The sequence below is a fragment of the Penicillium brevicompactum genome (genome assembly GCF_028827555.1).
Source record: "Penicillium brevicompactum strain IBT 35665 chromosome Unknown utg000005l_segment0_segment0, whole genome shotgun sequence".
NCBI classification, from domain to species: domain Eukaryota; kingdom Fungi; phylum Ascomycota; class Eurotiomycetes; order Eurotiales; family Aspergillaceae; genus Penicillium; species Penicillium brevicompactum.
Window position 1 is genome coordinate 3,432,476 of NW_026623208.1, and position 12,901 is coordinate 3,445,376.

The following is a 12,901-nucleotide window of genomic DNA, read 5'->3' on the forward strand; positions in this document are numbered from 1 at the left end:
TGAGACCATGACAAATGATCAGTTATAAAGAAAACAACCTTTTTTTTTTTTTTTTTTCGCCAAAATTTTCATCAGGTCTTCGCTCAGGGAGTTCTCACATCAATCGATATTTTGGTTCCGACAAGTTACCGCGGACCGAAAGTACTGACTATGCCGAGGCCACCGAGGAGACCGAGAAGACCGCACTTGCTGAGTTTGATGAGTGTGATGCAGATGCCGAGGGCACCGCGCTGATGGCTCCACAAAAATTGGCGACAGTGAAATTGATAAGTTTCTTCCTACTCTGAAGCATGTGGAATTCACACCGTTTTGAGCAAAATGATATCTGAATATTCGATAGCGATGTTCACGACTTCTGTTCCACTGGGCTATATACTGCGCTTCCCCCAGGGACAATACTGGGATCTGTAGCCCTCGGGATCAACAAAAGGGCGCCAGGATGCTCACTGGCCTTTTGTACTCGTTTCTTTTCCAGCCACATCAAAATACCCGCGAATCCAGCAACAGCACATGCAAGACCAACAAAAAGTCCAGTTGTCCAACTCGGACGATTGAACCGATTGAATCCCCACATGCAGACAGCCAAGCATATCTGAAAGAGGGTATTCAGCATATTACCCCATACCACAACATCCATTTTCCACAACGAGGTAGGTGTAAGGTAGTGTGAGGCTTGATCAGAATCCTTGCTACTGCGAGGAAGCAACGACGAGGCCTGCGATTTCAAAAACCAGTTTTGGTGTATCTCAGCTAATCGGTCGAGAGCATTTCGTTGACTCGTTTCCGACCGACCTAATCGCCAACAACACCATTGGTAGAGATCGCGCATACGCCACGGGGCAAGTCCAAATCCAGTCACACAGAACAGTGCATTCAGGATCTGTGAATCGATCTCAATCCAGATGCGACGTGGGGATTCAAGGCTGTCGCAAGTTGGGTGACACATTGCGGGTGCTGCATTGCACATTAGGAGGAAGAGCATTCCACCCCACGCGACAATGTTCAACCCATATATTGTGATGCAGAACCCCAATGGCGTACGCATCCACTGAAAGAATTTGCGACATTTATTTTGCCAGGTATCTTTGCAGATGGTGTTTTCAGTACGTTGAGATGAGGCTTTCTATATCATATATCAGAGAAATTTGAGGGAAGTTCGGTGAGATATAAACCAACCGGATGGCCAAATAAGGAAGACTCGTTACTGCTTCTACCTTCCATTGCTTTGGAGTAAGAAGGTAAGCTTGCACGAAGTGGGTGAATACAGTTCACCTGCAGAGTGGGCTTTCTCCCAATTTAAGGGCATAGGAGAACTGGTCTGCACTAGGGTCTTATCTGATCCACCTGGGCATACATTTGCCACATTTTGTGAGGAAAATCTTTTCACGTCGCTCATGTTGACTGAGAACTGGCATTGTGAATGAATACGAAAATAGCATTGACGCCGTGTGTTGGCAGCCAATCAAATAACCAGGCAGCAGGGATCCACTCGTATCCGTACTAACTTCCCATTTAGGATTTCAGCAAAGTTTTAACTAAACTCGATACATCCATGGATCAGTCTACGCCAATCTTGGATAGCCCTGGAGGTAGATCCCTGGATGCAGGAAATTCATGGATTGATCTGCTATGACATCAATTCTGAATTTGCAGTCTTCTAAATCTACTGGCACTATGTGTATGAATAAATGCGTGTTTCAAGATGACGACCAAGGAACTTCCAAAGTATTTTGAATAGATACCTCACAGTGGTGGATAATTGGAGGAAAAAAAACACTGTATTCAATACGAATGGCTATCTATTCAAAGGACGCTAAGTGGTGTAAGATGAAAATTGATACGCCAGTATGCATGTCAGGGGGCTCTAGAAACATAAACTGAGGAAAAGGAGAATGCATCGAAGGATTGAAGCACTTTGTCTCGAAGTTCGACACCCATATCCAACCTGGCAGACTCAAAGTATCCGCACTTCAGCTGCGCTCTGGCAATAGCTTTGCGTGAATTCGAGCGAAAAGCTGCCTCGATGCTCTTGGTGATTCCCTGGAATGGGTAAGCTACCAGTCCAATCCCCGCTTGAAGATTAGATTCACGTTAGCTAGCTGCACTCTTTGAGTTTCTGGGACTAACAAACCTGAGGGGACTTTAGTAGCAAGCCCAATGGTGCCCTTAGCAAATCCTTTCACGGCACCCAAAGCACCCTCTTCTTTCGCTCCGTTCACTGGTTGAGTAAAGATACCGGTGAACCCATCAGCCATGCCATCGACAAAATTTCTGCCACCAAATATGGCCCCGGATTTCCAGTCTTGGATTGCGTCGTATTCTTTTGGCGTTTCTCCGTATAATCGTGGGACTTGGCGGAATCCCTCGGCCGCGGCATGTGGAATGTCGACCACTACCCCCTTGAAATATGAACCGGTGAACTTACTGAAGCCTTTTATGGTGGCACCTAACATGCTCCCTGCAACGAGGAAGCCATTTTGGTCACGAGGGCTCAAAGCATGCGTGGGACCAGAGCGACTTTCGAGCAACTCTTGGCCGGCGAGTTGCATTGACGATGAAGATGACTCGCCATCGGCGGCATTCCTGGTATATGGGGTGTTGTTCATGGCCTCGGCAGGGGGCCTCGGTGAGCGACTGCGCTTGTAATGTTTATAAGGATCATAAATCATATCTGCAGTCGAGTGCAACATGCTTGACCCAGTGGTTGTGGCAGCGGATATAATTCCACTAATTGGATCCCAGCGACAATTTTCAACCACAATTGGGTTCGGATGGTGTCTACAACAATGTCAGCATGATGACGGGCACCAGGGAGCCCTGATATACTGACAGATCAAGATGTTTTTCATCAATCTTCTGATGCTCTATCAAGAACTGAGCGGCTGCTCTTGACAAGCTCAGGGGCCGTTTGCTCTTTTTATATTTCCAAGTTGCGACCTGTGTGGGGATCAATGCACATCGCATTTTGTCCATGGGAAGATTGCGGTGGAATGATTCCACGGCATTCTCTACTCCCGTTTCGGTGCGCATTTTAAGAGAGATTTTGTGTGCTGCTTCTCTTGCCTGCGGTGTAAGACAAAATTCAATCGCGGCGGAGAGTTGCTGAAAATTCAGAGACGCATATGGAATTGGTTTGGGTCCAGCTCCAGCTCTAAAGATCATGTTTCCCCAGAAGGGCTGACTAGAACAGAAACAAAACTGTGTTAGTATCGGTTTCAGAGCTCACTTCGTCCAACTTGGCAGCAAGAAACTCACTCTCCGAAGAAAGGCACAATCGCAGTGGGTTTACCATTCTTGAGACCGCAGGCAGTGGTTCCAGCGCCGCCATGGTGTACAACTGCCGCAACATGTTGAAAGAGCCATTCGTGTGGACAATCGTCAATGTAATAGATATTGGGGTTCGGGCTTCCAACTAGCCCACTCCAGCCCTTCGAAATAATTGCACGTACACCGGATCGTACAACTGCAATAACGACAGTATCTATCAGCTTTCGGGGATTCTCAACAACAATGCTCCCAAATCCGATGTAGACGGGCGGTGGCCCAGCTTGCAAGAACGCTGTCAATTCGGAAGGCGGGCTGTATGTAAGTGAATCTCGGAAGAAAAAGCCACAGACGTCTGGGATAGATAAGCTTTCACTCTGCAGGAAGCAACCGTGACGGAAACGTACCAATATATGCTGGCCAATCTTTTGGTTTTGGCACGAGTGCAGGGGACCAACAATAGGTGTGGGGCACCTTTAACGCTTCTGGTAGGCTTGGGCCTACTGTAGCTGGTATAGGCTCCAAGTCGATTGAAGTTCGCCATTTATTGATGACATCCCCTAAACTGGATGATCATATATATTAGTCTGCGTGTTCATCACATTTGAGAGAATGGACTTACCCTTGCCACGTCAACCACTCGACAACCCCGTAGGAGACCCAGTTTGCAGTTCGTGGGTCCATAGATGAAGGGTTGAGATTGGCAAGAGGATGTGGAAACGCCTTGGTGCTGCTCCAAGGCATCGTGAACATCAGATGAACGGGAATACCCAATGCCTGTGCACAATGCACATGCGCGAAACTTGGGGGATTCGCAATTATAGCGTCAGCAACAAATGGTTCGTGGGTCAGAGGATCATCCTGTATACAAGATCTCCAGCAGCCATCGAGCATTGTTGCGACCATGGCTTGCTTTCTTTGCACCTCCCCATCGCGCAATGTCTTCATTTGTGGAATCAACCCAGGGTTCTTGACCATGTATGCCATCAGCTCGGCCGGATCGCCGCCTATGGGGTAGAACTCCAAGCCCGATTCGCGTACAAAATTGGCAAAGACATCATGTGTGGCAATGCGGACTCGGTGACCGTGCTTTTGTAGTGCATTCCCCAGTGCAATGAATGGCTGTACGTCCCCTCGACTTCCCACAATCTGAATAACAATATTCAAATTCAGATTAAATGGGGTAGAATGCTTCAAATCATCGATATATTTGGGCGGTGGGTTGTGGAGGTCTTCTTGCTGCAGGTCGATGATCTTGGCGAGCGTTCTCGCGATCTTGGAGTCGAGATTGATGTCTATACGACCATTTGCTGAAAGAGAAGTCTGGAATCAGTGCTTTGTATGCGTCAAATGGTTCCATTGGAGATACCTTGTACATTACCGGATTCTTCGATGAGTCCATTGTCGGACACCAGCGAGTATGGTGGGGGAGCTGCCGATTCCGTGTCCTCCTTTCCAGCTCTTGAGTCTGTTGTGGAACCCATTTTGACCCTCAAGGAAGAGATTGATAGAATAATTCAAGGGAGGAAATTGAAAATCATAACATGGATGGTCTTTCCTATAAGTGGCAAACAAAAGTATGGAAGGTCGCGACTTAGCTCTCGTACCCGTATACCTAGCCGAATTGAGGCTAGCGTCATTCTAAAAAAGAAACAAGATTGGGGCCGTGCATACGCGGTTAACCCCCTTTCGGATATCGATCCAAACTTTCCACGCTCTCGTCCCCGAAAAGTGGCTTGGGGGAAACGAAGTGAAAAATGAAAAATGAAAAGTGCAAATAAAATGACAAATGACAATGGATCTCAGGGGAAAGATATCAGCGACAAAAACCTATCACCATTTTTATTTCTCCATCGAATATTTTCGATTTGTGTAATAGCCAGCCTTGTGGTTTTGTCACCGTAGGCACCGCTCACAAGATCCTCGCAAGTCTCCATCTTTCGGCCTCAGTCGAGTTTTAGAGTATACCATACTGTCTTGTTGATTCTGGCACCACGTGCCCTCACTACCAGCGCCAATGTTTGAAAATCCTTCGTCTCCCTCGAATTCCTCGTTGCCGATCCCCAAAGACCATGGAGAACTTAACAAACGCAGGCTTCTCTTGATCTATATACACGGTTTCATGGGATCCGAAGCAAGCTTTTTGAGGTTTCCAGCCCACGTTCACCAAGCTCTCATGATCTTGTTGGGGACAACCCACATCATATACACCCGAATCTACCCCCAATACAAATGTCGCGGCGAGATGAAAGATGCAATTGAGCAGTTCAGCACCTGGTGAGTTTGACTTCAACATCACCAAAAATACCACTAAGAGACCTTTCTTCAAGGCTGTCGCCACATGAAGCAGATGATCTCGATGTAATTCTGCTCGGACATTCTATTGGCGGCGCTCTTGCTGCTGGGGTGATGCTTCTGCCAGGTTTGGCTAATACCTGCCACCACTCGAAGAAACATCGCATTTTGGGATTGGTCAACTTCGATGTACCATTCCTTGGCCTTCATCCGCGCGTCATTTTCTCCGGCATCCGGAGTTTGTTTCGGAGAACTGAGGACGTGAATGGTGCTGTTCCAGACAAGAGTGGAGGACTAGAGGAAATGGATCCCTCGCTATTTCCTATCGTCACGAACCCTAATTTCGACCCTTGTTTTGGAAATGACGTACGACTACCAAAGCACCGTCGTCTCCAGAGAGCATTGCGCTTTCTTCAAAAAAACATCTACCATCTTCCGAGCTCAATTTTCCACAGTTTGATGTCGTTTTACAAGTTTCCGGGATATCTCAACAGATGGCCGCATCTTCGTCGTCAATACAAAGAGATGATGAGTTTGGAAGGGGCAGAAAATGGGGTTGATCGAGTTCGATTCGTGAACTATTACACAGAAAGCAATGGCCGCAGAATCGGGTCGCAAAGCCCAAGGTCCCACAGGCCATTTGACTCCGGGGATGGACATAAAAACAACGTCGACTGTTTCTATAACGCGAAATCATCATCTTCGATCACCATTTTGACTGACCCTTCCGAGCATCCAATGGGACATGCAGTGACTACTGGGTCAACAGACTCAAGAGGGAACCCCGAACGTGAAGTCAAGATGGACCAGAGAAAATCTCGATCATTCGTTCTAAAGCCGTCACATCACTGGAAAGACGGCGAAAATTCACTTTGGAAGCCCATACCGATGAATGGCATGGATGAGGTAAAAGCACATCAATCCATGTTTCTTCCAGGCACCAATGAGTACGAAAAGCTGGTTGGTGATACCGTGGGTATCATTGAAAACTGGGTGCAGGATGACATGAGGGCGAGGGTGCTAGGAATGGAAGAGACGGCATCTTCATCCAGGCAAACCTTGAATGGTCAATAACATTTGAAGTGGTTGATTTAATAGAACAAGATTTCGTTTTCCCAAACAATGTCCTCATCTTTCGAGCATCGTTCATTTCGGGATATGCTATACGACAGTTGAATTTTGGAGCCTTCCGATATCTCCTTCACATCTATGCCCTGGACACGAGCGACAGCTGGTATAATATCTCCCTGCTCCACTCCATTCGACTCTATTTGGATCACTCTATGGAGCGCCAACATTGCCGCAGAGACCCAGGGTGTATCAGCTTTGCAGGAATCCAACAGGGAAACGATCTCATCCCTGACCAAGTAGTCTCGGCACTTCACCCCACACCAAAAAAGAGCAGCTGCAATGGTTTCTTTGATATAGCAGAATGTAGCCGGCTGTTCATTCGAATCATCGCGTAGCATACTCTTGCACACCAGGACGACGTGTTGGAAAGACTTCAGATATTCATCAAATAGGCTCTCGGTTGGCTCCGGACTACTGTCCACAGACATCCTGAGATACATGATCAAAGTATATAGGTCGAACAAGGCAAGCAAATCCCGATGCATTGGTGAGGTTACTCCGGCACTCAGGAGGTCGCCCCGCCAAAGTCGCATCTTACTCATGATCATGAGCGTGCTATGGGGCATTGCCGAGCCCGCGGATTTGATCATGAAGCCTGCTTCTGGGTGATTTTCCACCATTTGCCCACGAAGTACCATCATGTAAGAGCGATGTCTTTCCAGCTCGTCAGCCTTCGCAGCATATACCCTGATTTTATCTTCATCAGATTCAAGGGGATTGAAAGGCTCATCATTGTTGAACTCTTTTGGATCCGCAGAAATAGAAAACGCGATATGAAGTCGAGAGAAGGAGTATTTGAGGGCTTTCCAATTAGAGCTTCCCCCATAATCGATAGCTTCCCATTCTTTGAATAGGTTATAGCCAGACAACAAATGGCAACGAGCGGCAACTATGTCGCCTTGTATAAGAGCCAGTAACATCAAGAGAATGCAGGTGACAAGAACCGTCTCTATATGTACCCGACTCGATTTATGGCGAGTGAGATGTTCACGAAGACAAGCTATCGACTTGTGCGCATGCCCGAGAGGCAGAAGATTTTCTCGATTCTCACCATATTCCATTCCACCCGTTTCAAATTGACATTGCCACGCACTCATTGCTATCACGGCATGCCGAATCGCAGGCTGTCCCTCGCACATCTGAAGCACCAAATAGCTCCAAAACTCATCTTCGAAGTATCCAGAAAACTGAACTGCGGTGCGTTTGCGAAAATGATTCAAGTACCAGCGGTCATTCCAGGATAATTCTGCCGGACTGGAGTCGATAGTATAAATGAAACTCAAAGGCTGGCGTTGCGACTTATAGTGATGCCGGGTTAACGCAGTTTGGGCTGGACTGTCCGTTTGCTGCAGATCACGCCAAGTCCTGGTCCTTTTGTCAAGAACCTGCGCATATCCATCGCATAATCGCCCTGTGTTAATGCAGTTCTGACACGCCGGTTGGGCCTCGTCGCACTTTTTGTGTCGGGCTCTATGAACGGTGAGTTAATGGATCAGGGGCCTCCTTGTAAGCCTGCGTACTTGCACGTGATGCAGCCTGTTCGAACGTTTGAATGCTTTGACCTTGTGTTTCTTTCCTTGATGACTGGGCCCCAGCGAGGATACATGTTAGGCGGGAGTGGCTTCTTGAAAAGCGAGGACGCGACAGACGGCCACGTCTGAATCAGCCCCCACTCTTGGCGGTGTAAATCCAATAGCAATCTGCTGCGTGGCCTACAGCGTAAATACAAGTAGTGTAGGAGGTGGTAATTTATACGGAGTAATAAAAAATAATCTTATACTTCTCTTCTTTTTCGTTTTGATATTCACATATGAGGCCATGTAATGCGATGCGTCCTGTACGCTTCTGGGCTGCTTTCTGGAGATTCTTTTCAGACTACTTACCTTGGAATAGTGATAAATTCCAACTTTCTTTCTCGAGGACATAGTCATTGCCTGTGATGACTTCAACGGAAGATACTGTGTTCCTGATAACAGGCTCATCTATGGCAGAGTTGCACAAAGCAGTGGATCATAGCTGTCGAAGCAAAAAGACCGACCGGGGAAAAGAAAAGAGAGAGAGAGAGAGAGAGAGAGAGTGTGTGTGTGTGAGAGACCTATCTAGCCAAAAGGGGTCATCTTCCCTCCCAACAGGGGAGCCTGTCCCTTCAAGCAGCCACGGGCTATGGGCTCCAACCATACTACAGGCCACATTCAGCTGAACATTTGTAGAACCTCCTCCCGATGCTTCTCAAGATACTCCGTGAACCTCGTCAGGCGAATCGGGTATTTTTCCAGATCCTTGAAGTTGACCTGATACCCAACTTCATTCGCCCATACTTGGCTATGAATCACAGGCTTCCTCGGCCCAAGCTCTTCAACCTCTTTCTCATCATAGAATTGAAGGGAAATATCCTTTCCAGAAACACGGCTCAGCTCCCGCACAATTTCGGCCGGCGTAAGAGATTCCACACCCAAGTCAATCTCATGCATGTCGTATGCCGACGGTTCAATAATCGCAGCAGCCGCAAACTTCCCGACGTCATCGCGATCGAGAATCGTCATTGCAGTGCTAGGCTTATATGCCGTCAGAAAAGTCCGTCGTTGAACCAAATCAGGAAACATGTATGACGCGGTAGGATGGTGGTAATTGTGCATCAAGAATGCGGGTCGAAGAATGGTCCAGTATTCTATCCCAGAGCCTCGCACCATTGACTCGATCTGAGCTTTGTTCTCCCAGTACCAGGCCAGTGGGTATCCAGGTCCCCAGTTCGGAAACTCTTCATGTCTGCCAGTCATTGTTACACTTGAATAGACAATGGTGGTGACTGTCCCGGAAGCAATAGCGGCATCGATGATGTTCTTTGCGTGAACTACCTCCCGTTTAGTGTCGGAAACGGTGGGCAATACATTGAGAAAGACTGCAGTAGCACCTCCCAGCGCAGCCTTCAATGATAACAAATCTTCAAAATCCCCGTGGAACAGATGAGCCCCTAGGCGCTGGAGATCAATTGCGGACTTGGATGACGAATCCCGAACGATGGCATGGACTTTGACTCCTGATTTCAAGAGTTCACGCGCCGTAGCACCGCCTTGGTGGCCAGTAGCTCCTGCGACAAAGGCAACGGTTTGAGACATGATTTCGGTGTTCAAGAGTGTCAGAGATGTGTTGAACAGAGGCGAGAATATTGTATTTTTTAGCAGCCCCCACTGGCGGTAAATGAAAGTCTTTGAAGATGCATGGTTTGTGAAGAATGCAGCGACCTCTTAAATAGCTTTTTGGTCCATCAAATGACATGGATAATCTCCTGAAAATGGAATTCAGCTCGAGGTTATGGGGCCTTTTGTCCGCGCCTCCGGGCGATAAGGAAGAAGGGAGATCCACGATACTCTCCGGGCTTCTTGTTTGGCGGTGTTTGTCCTGTTTTCCAGGCTCGTCCCAGGCGTAGATAGACCTAGACAATGAGAGTCTCTCTCTCTCTCTCTTGTTTTCTCCTCTCTCTTCTACTATATCAACAATAATTGTTTCAGTGATCACGGCTTAGCCAAGACTTTTGGCCCCACCGAAGGGATTTTGGCGAATCATATTTATCTTTTTTTTTTCAGTTACGTTTCAGTACACTTTTTATCATCAGTACTCCATACTCCGTAAAGATTTCACATGTCTGCGGTGCTTCTCTCGTCGATACTTCTTGGCCCACTTATCCCGCGGATGTGCCGAGGCTAGTCTAAATGCGGTAACCAGCTCGACGGGACTTTCACTTAGTCCGGCTTCCGAGATCTGGGCTTACAAACCAGGGACGAATCCCGAGGTCCAGATGCCCCCAGGTCAAACTGGTGGTGACCGTGAGCGACTCCGATGAGATGCTCCTTTTGGTAATCTTCCGCTCGAATACTGAGCTCGGATTAGCTGCATCTATAACATGGCCATGAAACAAAATGGTCTATCGCGGGAAGCCCAGCAGAGCGTGTCTGGAATGCCGAGTTAAAAGAAGAAAGGTATCGAATCTTTACTCTTGCACAAATATTGAAGCTTAACTAATAAGACTTGAGGGGCCAGTGTGACCTTTCTCAACCAACATGCCGTCAGTGCGCTAGGGCCGGTTCGAGATGTGATGGATACCGAGACCAGCACTCCCTCGAGTACCAGGATCAAACAGCGGAGACTCTGGGTAGAAATAGACCCTTTTCTGATGATGGATTGCCCATTCAATCCATTTGCAATACCCGGGCCCTAAGCTGCAACCTATCTCACGAGACTATGAATCGTCAGCCTCAAGAGCCGCTTTCTCATGACCCCTGGATGAAGGTCAAGGTTTCACCAGAACAACACGGTCTGCATTTCTTTTTCCATCATTACCTTGTGAATGTGGCTGGGCAAGCCTCTAGTCATCCTGACTGTCTCGCCACATTATACGCGCGAGCAAGAGAGCCAGGATACCTGGCCAATCTAGCCAGTGCCGTGGGATCAGCTAGTCTAGCCCACCAGCAAAATGCGTCTACTTTGATTCGAGCTGCGAGCCAGTCGTACTCTAATGCTATTCGCGATATCCGCGTTGCTCTAGCGGACCATGCTGAAGCAGCATCTGACCAGATGCTAGTCGCCGTGATGCTCCTAGCCCTGTATGAAGTGAGTCTTTTTACATATTAGAAATCATAACCTTGATACTAACGACCCCCAACCAGACAGTCACTTTGAATTTCGACAATGATCTGAACTCATGGGACAGGCATGTGAATGGCGCTTTGGCATTGGTACAGCTTCGAGGAGTTAGCCAGTTACGAAATAGGATAGGCCGGTCTATATTTCTCAACCTGCGCACTGAAATTGTGAGTCACTCTTGGAACGCCTATGTAATCAGCATCTCTAATTGGGTACTAGCTCATCAACTCTTTGCAACATCGGGTCCAAGTACCATTGAGATTAGTGCATTGGATGGTCGAGGCGCGTCATTACGAAACAGCGCAAGAACCACCCGCTGCTAGACTGGCCATAATCATAGTGCAAGCCTGTCGTGTTTTGGCGTTAGTCAAAGAGGACATGATGAACCAGGCAAAACTACCTCAACTCATTTCTAACTTGTTGTCGGTTGATGATGACTTTGTGGGTTGGTCTGAGAGTCTTCCAGCAGAATATGGATGTGAGACAGTGACAAGTCCAGACCACTCTATTCTCGCGTACCTCGGACGATACGACATATACTCCAGCGCTGATATCGCGCACTCTTGGAATTTGCAGCGCTGTGCGCGCATTGTTATCCGCCAAGCTCTCGTGGAGGCTATAACAATGCACTTGCAAGCACCATCTCCCGTTACATCCTCGGCTTCCTTACCAGCATCACACAGAGACGTACTCCGAATGTTCGATACGGAAATATATGAAAACGCAAGTCATATATGTTACAGCGTGCCGTATGTTCTCCGCTCTTACGGCAAGCCAATCAAACCAGGGACCCTGAGGGCCGCTTATACCGTGCATCTGTTGTGGCCACTTTATATTGCAGGCACAGCGTATACTGCGACCGATGCTCTGCGCGAATGGGTCATTGCGAGGATGGAAATGATTGAAGAAGCCACTGGTATCCAAAGAGCAAGGCTCATGGCCACTCACGTACAACAGCGGGTTTCACCCTCCTATGTAGCATAGGACTTAAATTTTCTGGTGTAACGGGCTGGGGCGAAGATGTCTATAGTGCTTTATTACATCCTTTCACAGTGCTTGCGTGCCAGGAATGGCTCTGAGCGCTCCGTTGCTTTAAACCAACATCATCGACGCAATCCATGGATGATGGATCGGAATGGTTTATATCAACACTGTCCACTGATTGGAAGGCCAGCTGTGGGCCATAGTGTAGTGGCTTATTCCAAGCTTTGTGGTTCTCAGGTGGAGCTCACAATCAGAAAATTTGGCTGAGGGCCGGTTAGCGGTCGCGCTACTACAATTAGAGATCGAAATCATAACCTTGGAAAGACATGCCCTGGACATGCAAACCGGCATTCTATCCATATCCTGGATGTAAATAAATTGCCGTGTGCTGATTTGGCAATGTTTTTCCCAAGGCTCAGGCACCCTGCTGCGATAAATATTGTGGAATACATAAGAGACAGTCTTTTGACTTCCAAGGTTGTTGTGAACTTGCTCAATGCCGTGATGGCTTCAATGGGATTTTTGTAGTTCCTCTAATAAATACATAAACGTCATCAAAATTGTAGTTGTAGGCTCTAGGTCTGTC

At 47.7% G+C, this 12,901-nt stretch overlaps 6 protein-coding genes across 6 annotated transcripts; 2 read left to right on the plus strand and 4 right to left on the minus strand.

The window, feature by feature from the left end:
• Positions 1–346: 346 nt before the first annotated feature.
• On the minus strand, positions 347–946 carry N7506_007140 (uncharacterized protein; the record flags this gene model as incomplete). Its single annotated transcript, XM_056956433.1, has 2 exons — positions 347–592; positions 626–946. The coding sequence occupies 2 exons, from the start codon at positions 944–946 to the stop codon at positions 347–349; spliced, it is 567 nt and encodes a 188-aa protein (XP_056810767.1).
• A 908-nt stretch (positions 947–1,854) lies between these two features.
• On the minus strand, positions 1,855–4,748 carry N7506_007141 (putative sterol glucosyltransferase; the record flags this gene model as incomplete). The annotated part of the gene is made up of 7 exons (XM_056956434.1): positions 1,855–2,072; positions 2,132–2,778; positions 2,831–3,181; positions 3,256–3,619; positions 3,672–3,829; positions 3,887–4,574; positions 4,634–4,748. The coding sequence occupies 7 exons, from the start codon at positions 4,746–4,748 to the stop codon at positions 1,855–1,857; spliced, it is 2,541 nt and encodes an 846-aa protein (XP_056810768.1).
• A 533-nt stretch (positions 4,749–5,281) lies between these two features.
• N7506_007142 (uncharacterized protein) lies at positions 5,282–6,633 on the plus strand (the record flags this gene model as incomplete). The annotated part of the gene is made up of 2 exons (XM_056956435.1): positions 5,282–5,541; positions 5,595–6,633. The coding sequence occupies 2 exons, from the start codon at positions 5,282–5,284 to the stop codon at positions 6,631–6,633; spliced, it is 1,299 nt and encodes a 432-aa protein (XP_056810769.1).
• A 17-nt stretch (positions 6,634–6,650) lies between these two features.
• Positions 6,651–7,610, minus strand: N7506_007143 (uncharacterized protein; the record flags this gene model as incomplete). The annotated part of the gene is made up of 1 exon (XM_056956436.1): positions 6,651–7,610. The coding sequence occupies one exon, from the start codon at positions 7,608–7,610 to the stop codon at positions 6,651–6,653; it is 960 nt and encodes a 319-aa protein (XP_056810770.1).
• A 1,272-nt stretch (positions 7,611–8,882) lies between these two features.
• Positions 8,883–9,806, minus strand: N7506_007144 (NmrA/HSCARG family protein; the record flags this gene model as incomplete). Its single annotated transcript, XM_056956437.1, has 1 exon — positions 8,883–9,806. One exon carries the CDS (start codon positions 9,804–9,806, stop codon positions 8,883–8,885), a length of 924 nt encoding a protein of 307 aa, XP_056810771.1.
• A 785-nt stretch (positions 9,807–10,591) lies between these two features.
• N7506_007145 (uncharacterized protein) lies at positions 10,592–12,315 on the plus strand (the record flags this gene model as incomplete). The annotated part of the gene is made up of 4 exons (XM_056956438.1): positions 10,592–10,652; positions 10,715–11,298; positions 11,355–11,498; positions 11,551–12,315. The coding sequence occupies 4 exons, from the start codon at positions 10,592–10,594 to the stop codon at positions 12,313–12,315; spliced, it is 1,554 nt and encodes a 517-aa protein (XP_056810772.1).
• Positions 12,316–12,901: the final 586 nt, after the last annotated feature.